This window comes from Eleutherodactylus coqui, chromosome 10 (assembly GCF_035609145.1).
Source record: "Eleutherodactylus coqui strain aEleCoq1 chromosome 10, aEleCoq1.hap1, whole genome shotgun sequence".
In the NCBI taxonomy this organism is placed as follows: domain Eukaryota; kingdom Metazoa; phylum Chordata; class Amphibia; order Anura; family Eleutherodactylidae; genus Eleutherodactylus; species Eleutherodactylus coqui.
This window is the reverse complement of record NC_089846.1, coordinates 39,958,749-39,977,509: the sequence shown is the minus strand read 5'-3', so window position 1 is coordinate 39,977,509 and position 18,761 is coordinate 39,958,749. Positions and strand designations below refer to the sequence as shown.

Sequence of the window (18,761 nt, the reverse complement as noted above, 5' to 3'; positions counted from 1 at the left end):
CATGAAGTTGGCGGTACCTTGACTGATATCTGTTGTGAAACCAAATGAAGACCCCAGCTGCCTTTTAGTGATTTATGTGATAGTAAATGATTGCCATGTTGTACATAAATATTACAAATGACATATAAAAGCATGCCGGTTAAATATTTAATCTACCACCAATTAAATGTTAATGACATGCATATTAATTCAATGTTGATGTGCTCTTTACGTTTGTCCTGTTGCACGTGCGCTACTCTTATTCTCTGTCTTGTAGGATTTTTTTAAGGTAGATTTAGAAAGAGTCAAAGGAAAGAAATGAGTAGATGAATCAATAAAAAATCTGGTATCTTCCTTTTTAATTTAACCCCTTCCCCTTTTTTTAATTTAACCCCTTCCCCCTGCAGCAGTTTTGACCTTCCTGACCAAGCCCCATTTTTTAAAAAATTTGACACATATCATTTTATGCGGTCATAACTTTGGAATACTTTTACTTATCCAAGTAATTGTAAGACTGTTTTTTTTTCTTGAGACATTGTACTTTATGTTAGGGGACAATTTTAGTTAATACCTTCTGTCTTTATTTATTTTAAAATAATCCTAAATGTAGAGAAGATTTTTTACATTTTGAACAATTTGCAATTTTTTAATTTTGCCTTTTTTTTTTTACTTGTGAGGGTGGACAACCACTGGCAATTTTTTCTCCACTTCACTGCGAGACTAAAGTTAAAGTCTCGCATCACAGTGCGAGAAAAAAGCCAGCATGACGCCGGGATATCGGCATGACGCCGGCATATCGCCAGTCTTTTCAATGGGGCCAGCGGCAGCAGCGCTAGCCCCATTGAAAAGAGAAGCAGGGATGAAGGAATCCACTGCCACAGCTGTCACAGCTGTGGCAGAAGTCCCCGGCATTCTATCCATTACTTTCAATAGGATCAGCACTGCTGCCGATCCCATTGAAAGCAATGGTTTCTGCCAAGTCTCACAGTAAGATTATCGGGGAAGGGCTTGAAATATAAGCCCTTCCCCGATAATCTGCAAAGAGTGTGTAAAAAATTTTTTTTTTTATTTACTCACCTCTCCGGCGCTCAGCCACGTCCTCCTGGTGGCTCCCCGACACTGCTATTAAGCTCTTTCAGCAGTCGGGGATTTAAAAATCCCCGCCTCCTGAAAGGACTATGCAGATTGGCTGAGGGCTCAGCCAATAGCAGCTACTGCTTAGCTATTGGCTGAGCGCTCAGCCAATGAGACATTGCCCTTAGCTATTGATTCAATTTTCCTAATTTTGAAAGAAATACCCAAAACCTGTTTTTTAAGTGACTTTGAGAGGCCTATATAGTAGAAAACCCCACAAATAACCCCACTAAAAAAACAGTACCCCCTGAAAGTTTTCAAAATGGGATTTACAAGGTCTGTTTACTCTTTAGGTGTTTCACAGAAAGTAAGGCAAATTGGCTTAAACACAGGCCTCAGAAATAAAGGAGCACCTTATGGATTGTGAGGTCTCCCTTTTATTCGGCAATTCTCCAGGCACAATTTCAGGCTTGCAGAGGTGTTGAGGTGCTAGGAGATGGAATGCACCCCTCAAAAGTCCACATTTTAGAAACTACACCCCTCAAGGAAATCATAAATGGGGTTTTGGGGTATTTTGAGCACTTTGACCCCAAAATATGTTTTAGAGTTGGGCTTTAAAAGTTAAAAATTACAAAATTACCAAAACGTCCTGGAGGTAACAATCGCTTTATGGTACTGGTTGCTATCGAAAAAAGTAAAAAGAACAAAAAAAATCTACACATAAATTGATAGTACCACAATCCATAACAAATCTGTTATGTCCATGCGGCACACAAGCACCATGCTCTGCATAGATGCAGGGTGACGTTTACAACTACTGCAGTTGATACTACTATGCACTGTAGAACAGTGTGCACAACGACAGGATTACGCAAACCAGATGTAAAGCCTGTGGGACACAAGAATACTACACTCAGCAAGGCTTCAGAGAACGTACAGACTGCTGGAAATAAACGCACACCATGCTATGCTCAACAGTAGCACTACTCCAAGGAACAGGAAACCTGGCCCTAACCTAGCAGTGGGGTGAAAGGTCCCTGCCCAGAAACGGAGTAATCGCCTCGATAGAGGTGGCCCCACGGTTTTCTTCCTGGGCCCTGTTTGTCCCTAAAGAGACTCCTGGAGAGATGAACCGAAACAGCAGAGCAATACAGAAATGAAAACAGAAATACAACTGAAAAGGAAACCGCAGCAACTTATCTGAAAGTAGCAATACACCCAGCACAGAGGAGCTCCACTCTCCACTACTCCTCTATGGAGCTGATTAAGCAGCATTGAGCAAAGGGAGGGGTGAGAATATAAAGCTACTCCACACCTGAGGACTGGCACTGCAGTTAGAGAAGCATGTTTCCAACCTTCTCCCAGGCATGATTAATCCAGCATGCATCAGTCTCTGCACATGGTGCATTAACCCTTGTCCTGCATAACAAGGCGACAGATCTTGGCCTGCATTGAGGCCACCACCACTGACAAGCCGCGACAAACCCATACTGCAAAATATTACATTATTTATCCAGCTCGGTAAATGTATTTTTAAAAAAAAGCCAAAATAGCTGTTTTCCATTTATTTCACCTCCCCAAAACAGGAATAAAGAGTAATTAAAAAGTCGTGTATACTGGAAAATGATAGCAATAAAAACCACAAGTCATCCTGCAGAAAACAAGCCCTCATATACTTCTGTCGATGGGAAAAAAAAAACTGCTCTGGTCTTGGAAAGTAGTGACAAGAAAGTATTTTTTGTTGAAAAAAAAAAGTGTCCATATTATGCAAAAGTAGAAAAACGTAAAGACTATATAAACAGAGTGTTGTCATGATCTGAATGACTCATAAAACAGAGTTAACATAATATTTTTTACCACATGGTGACCACTATTGATGTGCTCTGTTGGATGGCGCTGCTCACCCATGTGCACCGTACCATCGGCTGGTTCAGGAAATAATGAAAGATCAACCCTGTACTGTGATAGCAAAGGAAAATATACTTTCCTTGCCTGCAAAACTCCTGAATATTCGGCATCGCTTTGCACAAGTGAATTTGGGGGATTCATTTTTGGATTAAATACTACAGCTCAACCATCTACTTTAAAAAAGAAACTGAAAATAGTGAGAAAAGTTGTATTTTTCTCTGTTTCTACCCATTTATCACTACACAAGGCCTACCAAACAAGAAGCTGTCCAATTTGTAAGGATTAGAAAGCTCTATGTGTCCTGCAGAAAAAAAAACATTTGGGTACAGCAAGAAACAAAAATTAGAATTACCTTTTTGATTTCAGCATTCCGGTATGTGAAATTTTTGTTCCGGTCATCAAGACCAAAACCACCCTGGTCATGAAAGGGGTGAGTTCAATTGCAGGGGTGAAATCAGTAGCGGATCTGCACCAAAATCCAAACGGTGTGGATTTTGATGTGGACTTGCTGTGGATTTTTTCAGCTGTGAAACATCTTCAGTAAAGCAGTTACATGTGAACCCTTGTAGTACATTTCTTCTGCATCAGCCTCTCTAGAGCAGGGGTCCCCAACTCCAGTCCTCAGGGACAACCAACAGGTCATGATTTCAGGATATCCTATAGAGAGAACACCTGTGGCAATGTCTGAGGCACTGATAATAATTACATCACCTGTGCCTTACTGAGGATATCCTGAAAACATGACCTGTTGGGGGTCGTGAGGACTGGAGTTGGGGAGCATTGGTCTAGAGAACATGACCCCTGCAGCGTGTGCACTTCATGATGGTAAAAGATGATCACTAGAGGTTTCTTAAGCCAGAACCATAGGGACCAATTCATCACTGAGATTGCTTCAATTTGATTAAAAAAAAAGAAAAAAAAAGAGTACAAATTTCATGACGCCATCCCTTTAATATGTCTGTCTTAGTGACAAATTCTTTTTAAGGGGTTTGTCCTCTTTTGGCATATCTTTATTTATGATAACATACAAGAATGAGACACTAAAACTATACGAAAAGACCCCAAATCATAAGCAGCAAAGGGAAGAGAAAAAAAAAAAAACAACAAAGAGGAATTCTAGGGGATAAGGAAGCCATAATAGTGAAGGAAAAAAAAAAGAGGTAATATTACAGACTGCATCATGTAAGGACCCAGAGTCATATTGAAAACTGCAGAAGAGGTAAAACTAGTCTAAGTTAGGGCTCATGTCCACAGGTGGGTCGGATTCCGCATGTATGAGCCCACAGCAGAATCCGACCCTGCCCGTAGGGACCCTACAAACCCGTCTGGGTCTTCTTTTTTCTGTACTGAGGATGTGTGCAGAAACTCCGGCTGGCGCACATGCGCAGTAGAGTTTTCTTTTTCTCAAACTCCTACTTTCCTGTCAAATGCGGACAGGCCGTCCGTGCGGAACTGCACTGAAATTAAGCATGCTGCGATTCTGCCTTTGCTATCTCAAGACAGAATCCTTTTGCACACTGATGAGGGGCAAACACACTGAAACAGCTGTCTGTGCATGGAGTCTGGCTTTGCTTTCAATTCCCAGTCATTGTTACAAGGCTTGTATAAAGAGTCAAACATTGACTTGAACGAATGCTTCCTTCCCATAGGTGGCTCTGTGGAGGTATTGCTCCATCTCCCTTATTTGCATATTACCCAGAGGAGCATGCATGGTCTTATAAGTCTCCTCACTCACTATCTAGGTGCTCTCCCTAAGGAGAAAAGATAGTGTTTCTGACACATGAGCTTAGTTAAGATTTACATAGTTAAATATAAGTCTAAAAGATCAAATAGAGTAAAACATAATAAAGGGTTTTATTTGTTAGCACATTTCTAAGACAAAGTCCATATTTAGTCAGCTGTCTGGCTACACATTTGTCTGTGAAGGTCAGTTGCAGCTTTTGCTCATTCTTCAGGCCTTGTAATCTGCTGAACAAAATACGTTTGTCACATAAGATTGAGGCAATGGAAGGGAAGCAAGATAGTGTTCAACAGACGCTATAGTTTCCCTCACACTACCAGCTGAATAATGGGCTTTCTAAAGCAGAAAAGCATTTTAACCAGTGTCTTTCTTATTTACAGGTGCTTAAAAATGCCTTCATGAGCTTATATTGGTGTTCTGGAAAAGGTGAAGTCATTGAAGATTGGTGTCGATGCGATCTTACTGCTTTTGATGACAATGGATTACCCAACTGCAGCCCCCTTCCCTCACCTGTGTAAGTTATGAGTAACAGGTTCTAACATAATAAGCACCTATCATAATGTCAGCAGCAAAACGGTTACCACTCGATACATGACCACTGGGTTATAGAGTACATGACATCATAAATATGATGTCACACAATTTCTGTCGATGTGACATAGAGCTTTAGGAATACCATCACTAGAATATAAAAATTAGGTCTTTCAAAAGTACATTCTATAATTCTGCAACAATAACGAATGGTGTTTGTTTTTGGTAAGCTGAACTGCCATTCTGTTACAGCCAACGGGTGTGGACCCACTGTGTCAATTAACCAGTTTGGCTTTGGGTTAAACCTGAGGGCGTTATGCTGGCGATTCCCCAGTATTCACCTTTTAACCCCTGTACAGGGATCCGGCCTTTGCTGCGGGGAAGCGGTCAGGCCGCTACATCCTGAAGTAGTTTTGGTGTAGTTAGCGGCTGACCCACGGGGGTCAGCGACACTGGTTGCAACACACCATGACATAGGCTGGAGAACGCAGTCCGGATATGGAACAATGTCGGGGCTGGTGGCTTTTAAACGAGATCTGGGTCACAAGTCCGAGAGTCATGGCAGGCAGAGGTCAAGCAAGTCCAGGTAGCGATTCCAAAGGTCAGGGCAGGCAGAGTTCAAGCAAAATCCAAATAACAGGTCCAAGGTTCAGTGCATGGGAATCAGAAACAGAGTAGCTTACTGTGAGCAGGAACAAACTAACACCAATACTGAGGTAAGGAGGAGCATCCCCAAGGCAGCTAAATAGGAAGGTAATAGGCAACTACCCTGCAGCTGGGTGAGAGCACTGGGGAGGGTTAACTCCTGCGGTGCTGATGGAAAGCATGCAGCACTGGGGAGGATTAACTACTGCAGTGCTGATGGAAATGTAGAGGACAATTCACACTGGAGGAGAGGGCGGTGCCCACGTCTGCCCGGAACAGCAAGAGCATGGCTGCCCCAGGTAGTCGACCTAACAGTACCTCCCCCCTTACACCCCCTTCTCCTCCTGCCAGTTCTGCGCAAGAACCTTTGTAGTAAGAGAGGAGCATTAATATTTTCTGAAGGCTCCCAAGACCTCTCCTCATACCCCTTCTGGTCCACTAAAAAATATGTTTTATTCCTTATCTTATTCATATCAAGAATGTTTTTGATCTCATAAACGTTCTTGGAATTAACTTGGGCATAGCAGAATGGGACTGTTTGGAATATTTTTTTAAGAACCAGTGGTTTGAGAAGTGAGATATGGAAGGAATTGGGTATTCGCCAGGAGGCAGGAAACCGTAACTTGTAGCATACAGGGTTCACCTTTTTGGATACCTCGAAAAGGACCCAAAAATCAAGGGGCTAGTTTGTAGGAGGGTACTTTTATCTTCGTCAGGGCAGGCAGAGTAGCTGACTTAACAAATTCAATGACCATATTCAGGCATTCAGGATGGTCCATTCACTGCAGTGATGACACATTTGCATGGTATTGTATCTAGCTTTTCCTCTAGGCAAACCAGTTTGTTCTCACAGTCGAAATACATGGATTTCGGTGGCATCACGAAGTGGATATGTTTCGGAGCATCAGTCCAGCTATGAAGCATTAGACCACATAAACTTAAAGGGGTTGTCTCGCGAAAGCAAGTGGGGTTAAGCACTTCTGTATGGCCATATTAATGCACTTTGTAATATACATCGTGCATTAAATATGAGCCATACAGAAGTTATTCACTTACCTTTCCTGCGCTGGCGTCCCCGTCTCCATGGCTCCGTCTAACTTCAGCGTCTAATCGCCCGATTAGACGCGCTTGCGCAGAAGGGTCTTCTGCCTTTGGGTCTGCCCGGCAGCAGCGGCGTTCTGGCTCCGCCCCTTCTACGCATCATCGCGTAGCTCCGCCCCATCATGTGTGCCGATTCCAGACTCCTGATTGGCTGCAATCTGCACACTTCACGGGGCGGAGCTACGCGATGACGCGTAGAAGGGGGGCGGAGCCAGAACGCCGCTGCTGCCGAACCGAAGGCAGAAGACCCTACTGCGCAAGCGCGTCTAATCGGGCGATTAGACGCTAAAGTTAGGCGGAGCCATGGAGACGGGGACGCCAGCGCAGGAAAGGTAAGTGAATAACTTCTGTATGGCTCATATTTAATGCACGATATATATTACAAAGTGCATTAATATGGCCATACAGAAGTGCTGAACCCCACTTGTTTTCGCGAGACAACCCCTTTAAGTGCTGAAGCATATAGTGATAGATAGCATCTGCAATATTTTGCCCTCTATTACAACATTCACAAACAAGTTTCAAGTCCCTGCAGAAGGATCATAACAAAAGCCCTATCTGAAGAAGCAGAAGAGCAACCAAGTCCATATCACTTAACAGACTTTAACATAATAAACCCTTGTCATAATGCTAGCAGCAATACGGTTACCTCTCGGTGCATGGCCATTGTGTTATAGAGTCCATGAAATCATAAATATGACTGTACAATTTTTGTGAACATCCTTTGGACAGTAGTTATTTAGTGGGATTGTAATAGGATGCTCAAAAGGTAGTTCTAAATGTAACGTTAAAGGGATTATCCAATCATAAACTATTGATGGTCTATCCTTAGGATAGGTCACCAGTAGTAAACTAGCAAGGGTCTGATGCAAAGGACCCCCACCAATCTTCTGTTTATGGGGCCAATGCATTTGTGCACTGATCCGATTTGTGCATGAAGTTGACAGCTCCATTCCCACTGCAGAGGCTAGGCTTACTTTAGGCCATGTATCATACCTAGAAAATTCTAACGTGACACTTTTTTGGGCACTATAATGTTTTAGGATATATCAGACTTTGAGTAGGTACAAAGGTGGGCATGAAGGCTTTTACACTGACATAGAAGGGGGTTCTTTACTGTAAGAGCAGTGAGACTATGGAACTTTCTGCCTTAGGACGTGGTGATGGCAAACTCACTAAAAGAGTTCAAGAGGGGCCTGGACACCTTCCTTGAGCAATACAATATTATATGTTATAATCACTTATGACTTCAGAAGGTTCGGTGATCCGGGGATTATTCCGATTGCAAGGTTAGAGTCAGGAAGGAATTTTTTTCCCCTTAAATGGGGAAAATTGGCTTCTACCATATTGGGGTTATTTTGCCTTCTTCTGGATCAACATTGGGGGTTATAGACTGAACTGGATGGACATATGTCTTTTTTTCAGCCTTACATACTATGTATTTTATGAGGTTTTCTTTTTTTCAGATTTCGTCTTTCTCCCAGTATGGAGCCTTCTAGCACTGTGGTGGCTCTTGAATGGCTAGATGTCCAAGCTGCTATAGGAACCAAAGTCTCAGATTACATTCTCCATCATAAGAAAGTAGATGAATATACAGATACAGAGCTATACACAGGTAAGATGACTGCTGATTGCCCAAGTCACTGAAGGCATGACGTTTGTTGTAGATGCTATGGTGACGATGAGTGAATGTGAGGTATAGCGTGTAGTGATGCATACTGCATACACATGAGAGCAGAGTTGGTTTGATAACAAACTGCATCGCATCAGGGTAATATTTGTATACCTATAAATCATCATGTGTAGAAAAATAGGGACATGCAGTTGACTAAATATAATCAATTATATTTGGCAACCTTTAGTAAATTAGAAACTACTGCGGTAATACTTAGGTGAAAAAAATGACATGTACTGTAGATTGGATTCTCATAAAACTGTTTTGAACCATATTTAAATAATCAACTTCTCTACATTTAATTTTAGTAAACAGAATGTTCCAATGAATATTTGGGTTCAGGCTGTGGGAATTCCCTCTTAGCAGTTAACTAAAACAGTACTAGTGCAATATGTCTCCACCGGTACAATGGGTGGAGACATGGGTTGGCCGGCCGCAGTGATAGGGAACGCCCTGGTGATGCCCCCAGCTGTGGATTGCCTGCCGATAGTACACTAGTAGCCTGACACTAATTCCATCCTGTCCGCAGCCTGCACATGCGATTTCCCGGCCATACTGGCCGTAAGTCTGTCCGTCTCTCCCTTCCTCTCTGCAGCCTGCACATGCGAGGAGGCAGGATGTTTGGTCTGTGCTACTTCTGCTGTATGCACCTCTTCTCAGTAGGCTGTCTACGGAGCTCCAGTTCCTCCGCAGTGGTACGTCCTCCGGCCAAAAAAAACTCTTATAGTGGCAGAGATCTTCTCTGCTTCCCCACCCCAAAGGCAATGTCCATAGCAGCTGGGCAGCAGTTGTGGGCCGTGGGTATGTACCGGGCTGGAAGTCACCCTCTGTCTGTCTGCCGGTGTTGCCCCTTGTTTGCTGGGCACTCCAGCAGGTGTTACAGGAACATAAGCTGCTGGTGTCCTGTAGCGCTGCAGCCTACCCACAGCTGGGGTGGACCCCTGTCACTAACGCAGGCCAATTCACAGCTATGGGCGGTCCCCTGTTATTCACCCAGGCCAACCCATATCTCCACCTTTTGTTCCAGTGGAGACATATTGCACCAGTACCAAAACTAAGTTTTTGTGCTTGTGCTGTCTACGCTAGGACAAGGGTCAGCAGTCATTTCATTATCATCACAGGTAGCATTACAATGAACCTCTATTATGGGGCACCTCTATTATGTAGCTGGAGGCAGATGCCACATGATACAGACCATGCCCACAACATTCTAGTATATAAATCAGTAGGTCGTTTTCAGATCTTTTTGTTCCTACAGTATAGCTAGGTTCCTACGACAAGGCAAATCTCTGAAGCCACTATTACCAAAAAGTAGGTAGGTTGACTGTCTCCAAAATGTTCAAATTAGTGAAAAATTAAAGTAACACATTTCCTTTAAGAAAGCCCCAACCTGCAAAAAAATGTAAATTAATAAGAAAAAATATACACTGAACATACCCACTTGCTAGTTGATCCATTCTATCAATGCCCACTTCAGTACCAGGCGTAACGAATAATCCCTCCTCATTACCAAGCATATTTTGGTGAAACTTGTTTCACATTCAGAAAGCCCTAATTCTTTTTTTCTAGTGGTGCAGCTATATGAAAGCTTGATTTGTGGGATGAGTTGTTTTACATACAATATTCATACAGATAACTAATTAACCCCCTAAGGACACGGCCTATTTTGGCCGTAAGGATGCGACAATTTTTGGGAAAATTCTCATCTTCATTTTTCAGAAGCCATAACGTTTTATTTTTTCGTCGACTGTATGAGGGCTTGTTTTTTTTGTGTGGCAAACTGTAGTTTTATTGATACTATTTTTGGTTACATATAATGTATTAATATTTTATCCTTTTTTTTGGAGGGCAGAGATAGAAAACACCTCAGTTCTGCCATTGTTTTTATTCTACAGTGTTGGGGCTCAGTCAGACAAGCATTTTTTTTTTCAAGTATTTAGGCGCGGGAAACGCATTTACAAAACACATGTATAAAATTCGCATGACCAAAGCGGCAGATGCATTTTTAAATTCGCACTTCTTGTGGGGTCACACAATGTCAAATTTGCACATAAAAGTGTGGTCCCATCGCTATCCCATACTGCGGTTGTAACAGAAGCAGCAGGGGATTTCTTCATCCCCGCGCTGCCTCTGATCAATCAGCTCAGCTGATCAGAGGCAGCGCTACCAGGAGGCGAGGATTTTTTAAGGTCCCCCGCCAGAAGAAAATAGTGCAGAATAGTGCCACGGACCTGGGGAGAAGATGCGCTGAAGCCGGACACCACTTCTGGGCAATGTATTACCGTGATTTTTTTTTCTCCCAGCCTCTAGGGCTTATTTAAGGGCTATAACAGTAGGATTTCCTACTGTCAAAGTTGCATCGATTCACACAAAAACCTATTTTTTGTGCGAATCGCAAAATGCTGTCCTATTTTTTGCAGGTGCAAATTTTATTCGCTTGTAAAAAACGGGGGCACGCTCCCTCTGAGAACCCTTTACATTTCACTGTGTACATCGATTGCAGCATTTAAGGGGTTAAGAGTGGGGATTGGTGTTCTCATTAATCCAAGCTGTTGCAGCGGGAGGCCAGCTATCAGTCACAGTCGGCTCCCGCTACGGGGTGGCATGAGCTCACTTCTGAGCCCATGCCATCCACAGGACATAAGTTTATGTCCTGTTGTGTTAACTATCACCCTGCCAGGACGTAAAATTACATCCTGTGGTGTTATGGGTAGAGATGAGCGAGTATACTCGCTAAGACACATTACTCGAGCGAGTAGTACCTTAGCCGAGTATCTCCCCGCTCGTCTCTAAAGATTCGGGGGCCGGCGCCGGTGACAGGTGAGTTGCGGCGGGGAGCAGGGGGGAGCGGGAGAGAGAGAGTATACTCGCTCATCTCTAGTTATGGGGTTAAAGGGAACCCGTCCTCACCTAGGAGCACGATAAACTAAGTTATTGTGCTTATAGGATACAGATCCCACGGAGTCCGGTGATATGCATACATAATTATCCGGCTTCCCATTCCTGCGCTGTCACCCATGGGAGTCAGTGCTTGGTCTGTGAGCGTGACTCTTTTCTTCAGTCAGTGCGTGTGCACTCCTACAAAAACAGTCTTCATATAGCTACGCCAATGGAACAGGTTCCCCTTAATTCACTTGCATTGACTATGTTTTTTGGGGGAGCGGAAGCAAAGAGCGATTCCACCATTGTTTTTTTGTTGTTGTTTTTAATTTATGCCTTTCACCATGTAGCATAAATTATGTGTTACCTCTGTTCTATAGTTCAGATGAAACTCAATATGTATAGTTTATGTTTTACTACTTTTACACATTAAGGTCGAAGTCAGACAAGCGTTTTTTTTGGTCGTGCCTATGTGCACAAAATAAGCGCATCTGGTAGAACCATCTAAAGTAATAAATGGAATGGGCGGACTACAATACCCAGAGAGGTTATCAAAATTGGGATTATTTAGTTTAGAAAAAATCCGTCTGGGACAATACAGAGACCTTTCCCATCATCTGTTTATACCCAGGACTGTAACAAGGGGGCACCCTCTACATCTAGAGGAAAGAAGGTTTATACACCAACATCGAATGGGGGTTCTTTACTGTAAGAGCAGTGAGACTGTGGAACTCTCTGCCATAGGATGTAGTGATGGCAAACTCACTAAAAAAAATGTAAGAGGGGCCTGGATGCCTTTTTGAGTGTAGTAATATGACATATTATAGTCACTAATTACTTTGGAAGGATTGTTGATTCAGGGAGTTATTCTAAATGCCATATTTGGAGTTGGAAAGCAATTGTTTCCCTCAAATGAGGAATATGGGCTTCTACCTAACTAGGTTCTTCTTTTCCCTTCCTCTGGATCAACAATGTAGGATAATAGGCTGAATCGGATAAACATGTGTCCTTATTCAGCCTTCCATACTATGTTACTATGTTAAGTTACAATGGCCCGGGAAAGAGCACTGTATACTGCAGATATTGTATCCTGATGCCATTGTAACTTGAGAGATCACTGTGTCTGGTTTATGAATAATTTTGAGGTCAACCTAGGTTTCTGCCAAGGGACTCACAGGCTTGTATTTTCTTCTAGGTCAGTCTATTGCTTGGACAGTTTATGTGTAATTGAAATAGTCCACAAAAACTTTTAATAAAGCCGTGGTGTGAAATAGTTGAGCATCGGGCTGATTTACTCTCCGCAGATATTTACTGTGTAACGTTAGTTAGAGCATCTGTAAGAGTTTGCAAGGAGACTGGCGTGATAAGTAAAAATGTAGTGATACTGCGTTTAGGTCTGGATTGCCATTTGTGGTTATTTGTCGCCCCACACAAAAAACAAGAATGCAGATTTTTTAAAGTGTGTATGGATATTCTCTGAACCAGATAATGAGTGGAAACATCATTTTAACGTGATATACTTCTAAAGCATTTGCTAGTGTTCATCACACAGGGTTATTTTATATTTTAAGAGCAATCGGTGGAGTGGCATAAGAGAACTGTTCTGGAATGTTTTTTCGAAATGATGCAGAAGTTGGACTTTGCTGCATTTTTTCTGTTTCTGCAATATTATAGATATTGTGTAAGTTACCATATCCATATGGAGAACTTGGATAAACTACTTGAATGGGTGAAAAATGCTTAGGTCTCTTTTTTCCGGGTGCTAAGCAGTGCCTTGTAGACATGAGCGAGTATACTCGCTAAGGCACATTATTTGAGCGAGTAGTGCCTTAGTCGAGTATCTCCCCGCTCGTTTCTAAAGATTCAGGGGCTGGCGGGGGGCGGGAAGCGGCGGGGGAGAGCGGGGATGAACGGAGGGGAGATCTCTCTCTCCCTCTCTCCCCCCCCGCAACTCACCTGTCACCCACGCCGACCCTCGAATCTTTAGAGACGAGCGGGGGAATACTCGGCTAAGGCACTACTCCTCGTCGAGTAATGTGCCTTAGCGAGTATACTCGCTCATCTCTAGTGCGTTGTCATTTGTATCTGCTAGCGGTGGAGGGCTGGTGTCAATCGCATCCACTGTTGATTCTTGTGACGCATGTAACATTACGGAGACTAATTCCAACTGATGATGTACGAGGGGTTAAATCAAGGCATTTATTAGATGAAAAGAACTGAACCCCTTTCCTCGATCATTTGGCCGTATGATCTCTTATCCAATCATTTAAAGAGGCCCACATTAGTTGGAACACAGTAGGGTATTTTGTGGCTCAATGAATAGGAGTGCAGAAGGCCCCTTCAAAGAATTATTTTAACCAGGGCATCTATTCCAGCTTTCCAAGTTCTGCTTAAATCTATCAATTCTGATTATAGTGGTTTTTCAGTCATCATTACAATCCATGGGAAGGTCAAGTCTTTCACAGCATAATTGCTCATTTGTTGACACCATTGCATCACAGCATTGGAGTTATGGCTTTGAACCAGAGCGTAGGCAATATCTCCATGAAGTTTGTATGTTCTCCATCTTCCTGCACTGATAGTTCGACCACCTCGCTTCTCATTAAATTGGCCCTTTAGTGTGTGTCTTATATAGAGAATATGGACTGAGTCCCCTTTGAACATCTAAATATGTTCTAGAAAATAAATGGGAAATAAATAATACTTAGAGTCACTCCAGTGATTTGTTTTCCACTCATTATGTAATTAACCCCCAGTTTATATGTCAACTTGTATTACCTTGTTTAGTTATTGCTTCCCATCTGAAACTCCCCAAATCCTTCCTCTCATATGGGTCATGTGATTTCAGTTCTGACCACTTGAGGTTTATTTGGGTTTATTTGTTCTCAAACTAGTCCATTTTTCAATTGGTTACTCCTGTGTGATGAACTCTACCACACAAGCTCTTAGAGGGGGGCACATAAACTCCTATCACAGTTACTGCTGATAACTAGAGGATCCTTTCACACAGTTAGAATTAAGGAGATTATAGCTCAGCCTCTAGACTGTATATTTATGGTCTTTTAGCTTATTTAGGTGAATATTAGAGATGAGTGAGCACGCTCTGATGAGGCAGTTACTTGAGTGAGCATCACTCTTCTCGAGTAAATGCATTCTCGTCCGAGCAGGCTCAGGGAGAGGCGGGGGTGAGCGTGGTGGGCGGCGGGGGGTAGCGGGGGGGGGGGGGGGGAGAGAGAGAGAGAAGGATCTCTCTCACTCTCCTTCCCCCGCCGCCCCCCGAGCCTGCTCGGACGAGAATGCAGTTACTCGAAAAGAGCGATGCTTGCTCGAGTAGCTGCCTTATCCGAGCGTGCTTGCTCATCTCTAGTGAATATACACAGTAGTGATAATCATAATGTGCTCCTTGCTGGCTCTAGCTGTTTGTGTGATGTTGTACTGATGCATCATGGAATTTAGTGAAAGAGAAAGCAAGGATAAATATCAACATCAAAATGGTGCCTGATAAGCATCAGACAGGAGGCTGCACTGCATGGAGGTTACTGCAATATGCACATGAGATGTCCAGAGTGTCAGGCAATCAGATGATGGGTACAGGAATGGAATAATGTGTTTTTGCTGAAACGAGCTTTTAAATGGGTTGTGCAAAGAAAGCAATCCTGATTAAATGCCGTATTTTGGCATATGGACATCATAGTCTGTGTCCCCTGTTTGGGACTCCTATTTATGTGCCAGAACAGACAATTATTTTGTAAGTGTAGCGCCCATTCTATCAGACCATGTGTGGTCCTTGTATTACAGTGCAACCAAATATGCGAATGGTCATCCTGTGATTGTTCTCTGCAAGAGAAACCAAGTAATCTTGTAGATATGATACCTTTTAATGGCTAACAAAAAGACATGTTATAGTGATATATATCTCCAACCTAATTAGGGTTCTTCCTCAGGCTAAAAGGGGTTCTTTCACTAGAAAAAAAAATCAATACTCACCTATTCCTCCCCAGACAGCCTTCCTACCGCATCTTCTCCTGGCTGTTGCATCCCCCCCCCCCCCCCCCCCCCCCGGTCACCTCAACTCCAGTTGGCCGATTCTCCTGCTTCCTGTGATGAAGCGTCCATTAGCTGCAGTCTTCTTCCTGCCAGGCAATATATGCTACATCACTAGTGATGTAGTGTTCATAGCCTAGCGAGAATGCTGATCTATTGCAGAGACTGCACATGCTCGCTGTCTCTGTGCAATAGTGTATGGACTCTAGCGGCACGTGGTCTCAGTAATAGATCGGCATTCCTTGCTAGGCTGTGAACGTTATGTCACTAGTGACGTAATGTACATTGCCCGGCAGGAAGCAGAATGTCCGAAATGGATGCATCATAACAATAAGAAGACGATCCAGTCGGCTGGAGGTGAGGTGACCCTGGGACTGGAGAAGATCAGCGAGGAGAAGATGTGGTAAGCAGACTGATGGGGGAGGAATAGGTAAGTATTGATTTTTTTTAAATGCCAAAACCCCTTTGGGCCTGAAGAAGAACCCTAAGTAGGGGTGACAGCTCGCTATAACATCATATATTTTTGTTAGCCATTAAAAGGCATCATATCTACAAGATTACTTGGTTTCTCTTGCAGAGATCAATCACATTTTGCTCTACTGACTAACACAGTACCAAACTTTTTTTCTTTTGGTCATCCTGTAATACTACATTTCTCCTGCAGGTTTAAGTGCAGGGAAACTGTGTGACTGGTTGGGTCTTCCCCCGACAAAATCAACTTTTTGCTGGGGATATCAAGAGCGGAAATCGGGGCAAACGGTTGCTGTAGCAAGCAAACACCTGGGGCAAGCATTGCCCGGTTTCGGATGACTAAACTCTATTGTTTTGGGGGGTCTTTAAACACTTGGGTGATATTGAGATTTTATTTTGTGGTGCGATTTTGCGTTTTAACTAAACTCTACATTCTACGTCAAAATCTACGCAATACAACAATGCTTACATTCCCTGTAGCTCGTTCCTTCAGTTGTGAATTTCAGTCACTCATGTTTTTGTCTGACAGTTAAATCAGTGGCCAAGAGAGGGGGCTCCTGCATCAGATATTCCGTCACACCAAACGAATACTTTGTTCCTTGCCATCTGATCTCTATTCCACAGTTTATGTGTTTCCAGAGCAGCTGAGATATTAGCCATGGAGAGAAGAGGAGGCACCTGGAAAGGGTAGAAAAGCTGCATACATAGCTGCAAGGTGTAAAGAATGTGAGGCAAAAAAAAAAAAAATACCATACATAAAAAAAAAAGACGGTTCGATCCACAAGGAAGAAAGACATAATGGCCAACGGTCTTCAGACATTTCATCTATAGGTTTGAAGGTTTTGAATGCTTGGTATTGTTACATGCTGCATATTTTATAGCGTAATAAATGATTAATGCCTCCAGTAATACGGCACAGCGATTCCACAACTCATGCCCCCTTTCCCTTTTTTTTTTTTATATTACCTTAAACACAGAGACCCGGACCTCCCATGTGAGATAGAGCAGTAGGGAGGGGTCATGTTACACGCAGAATTGCTGACTAGCTTTCCTTCATAGCTTCTCAGGCCAGGCACAGTCTACGGGACTCATTCCATCCCTGTTTTAAAAAGCAAACATAGCACTGGGGGTTTTTACTAAAGGAGAAAGTCACTTAAGGACACCATGTGAAACCAGAGCCAGAGAGAATTAGTAGCAGAAGGGGGGAAGGGGTCCTTCAATAATGACCAAACACGTCTGATGCAGAGCATACGTACAGCCCTCCGCGAACTGTTATTAGCACTTCTCAGTATGCAGAAGGCACAAATCTATTTATCTCCACACATGTGCTCACGTCTTAATGAAGACAAACAAACGGGAGAAGGCACTTTTCCTCCCCGTAAATTTTGACATCCAACTATTTTGAGCTTTGCACTAAATACAACGGAAGCGCGCATCACTTTGACAGCTTCCAGCGTGCTTTCGCAGCGCTCTACAAATAAATTGGACAATTTGATCAAAGTGCAAATGTTCCGTATTATACGATTAAAGGAAAAAGTGCGGTATACAGCGACAATTGTCAGTAAAAATACATATCCAAGCATAAATATTAGATATCGGATCTCCTTTAGAATCTCTAGTGGTATAATTATAAGGAGAAGCTGAATAGTTCTAGAACCCCCGAAGAATAGATGTTAGTATATTTGTAGGAGTGTTGTAATTGCTTCTTAATAAAGTGCAGTTTATTCATCTGCTTTATATTATTATTACCGTGTTTCCCCAAAAATAAGACCCTGTCTTATATTAATTTTTGCCCCAAAATAGGCACTAGTTCTTATTTTTAAGGGGTGTCTTCTTATATTTACCTAGCAGGCTCAGTCCGTGTCCCTGAGCATTGATTGGCCAATTCATATATTCCGCCTCTACAACACGATGGCCGTGATTGGTTCTCGAGCGCTGTTCAGCCAATCAATGCAGCTCTGGATAAATCAATCACAGCAATCACATTGGTTCATCGGACGCCGCATTGATTGGCTGAGCAGCACTCAAGAGCCAATTGGAGCCATCGCTTCGTGGAGGCGGGATTTAGGAATGCCGTAATCACGAAGCCATCTTCTGTGGGTGGCTGAGGACTGCAGGAAGCATGCTGGAGCTCTGGAGAGCAATGGGAGGGACGTGAACCGAGTCTGAAAGGTAATGTATTACTTTTTTTTAAATGTAATGCAGCTAGGGTCTATTTTCGAGGTAGAGCTTATATTTTAAACCTCCCCAAAAATCCTGACAAATCAGGTTAGGGCTTATTTTCAGGGTAGGTCTTATTTTGGGGGAAACAGGGTAGCAGTTTGAATAATTTTGAATACTTAATCAGGAGACAGTTTGGAGGCCCTCTTTTTTCCCTAATAAATGATTAGAAGAATTCCAACAACCTGCAGTAGAGACCTGTAAGGATTTCTCAAACAGAGCTTTTTTCAAAATACTAACAACCACCTGTCTGTGAGTGAAGAGTGACTGTGTCAGTTACATGTCATGATGTCACGGCCATGTGATTAGTCATCGGGGCTCTGGGCTCCACCCCTGATTACATGGCGGTGACGTCATCACAGGTCCTAAAGCATGCATAGCCATGCTATACTATATTAGTAAGTGACGCATTGGTACTAGTTAGTCATATACAGATCCGACTGTCCAATCAGTGATCAGTGAATACAAAGTAAAGGATTTTTTTGAGATTTT

General features: G+C 42.9%; 1 protein-coding gene across 2 annotated transcripts in view; it reads left to right on the top strand.

The window, feature by feature from the left end:
• ASTN2 (astrotactin 2) overlaps positions 1–18,761 on the top strand; it is a 728,537-nt gene that overhangs the window by 632,368 nt on the left and 77,408 nt on the right. For both annotated transcript variants that reach the window (XM_066580842.1, XM_066580841.1), the window contains 2 exons: positions 5,083–5,216; positions 8,446–8,594. In XM_066580842.1, coding sequence (XP_066436939.1) covers positions 5,083–5,216; positions 8,446–8,594 — 283 coding nt within the window. The remainder of the gene's footprint in view (positions 1–5,082; positions 5,217–8,445; positions 8,595–18,761) is intronic.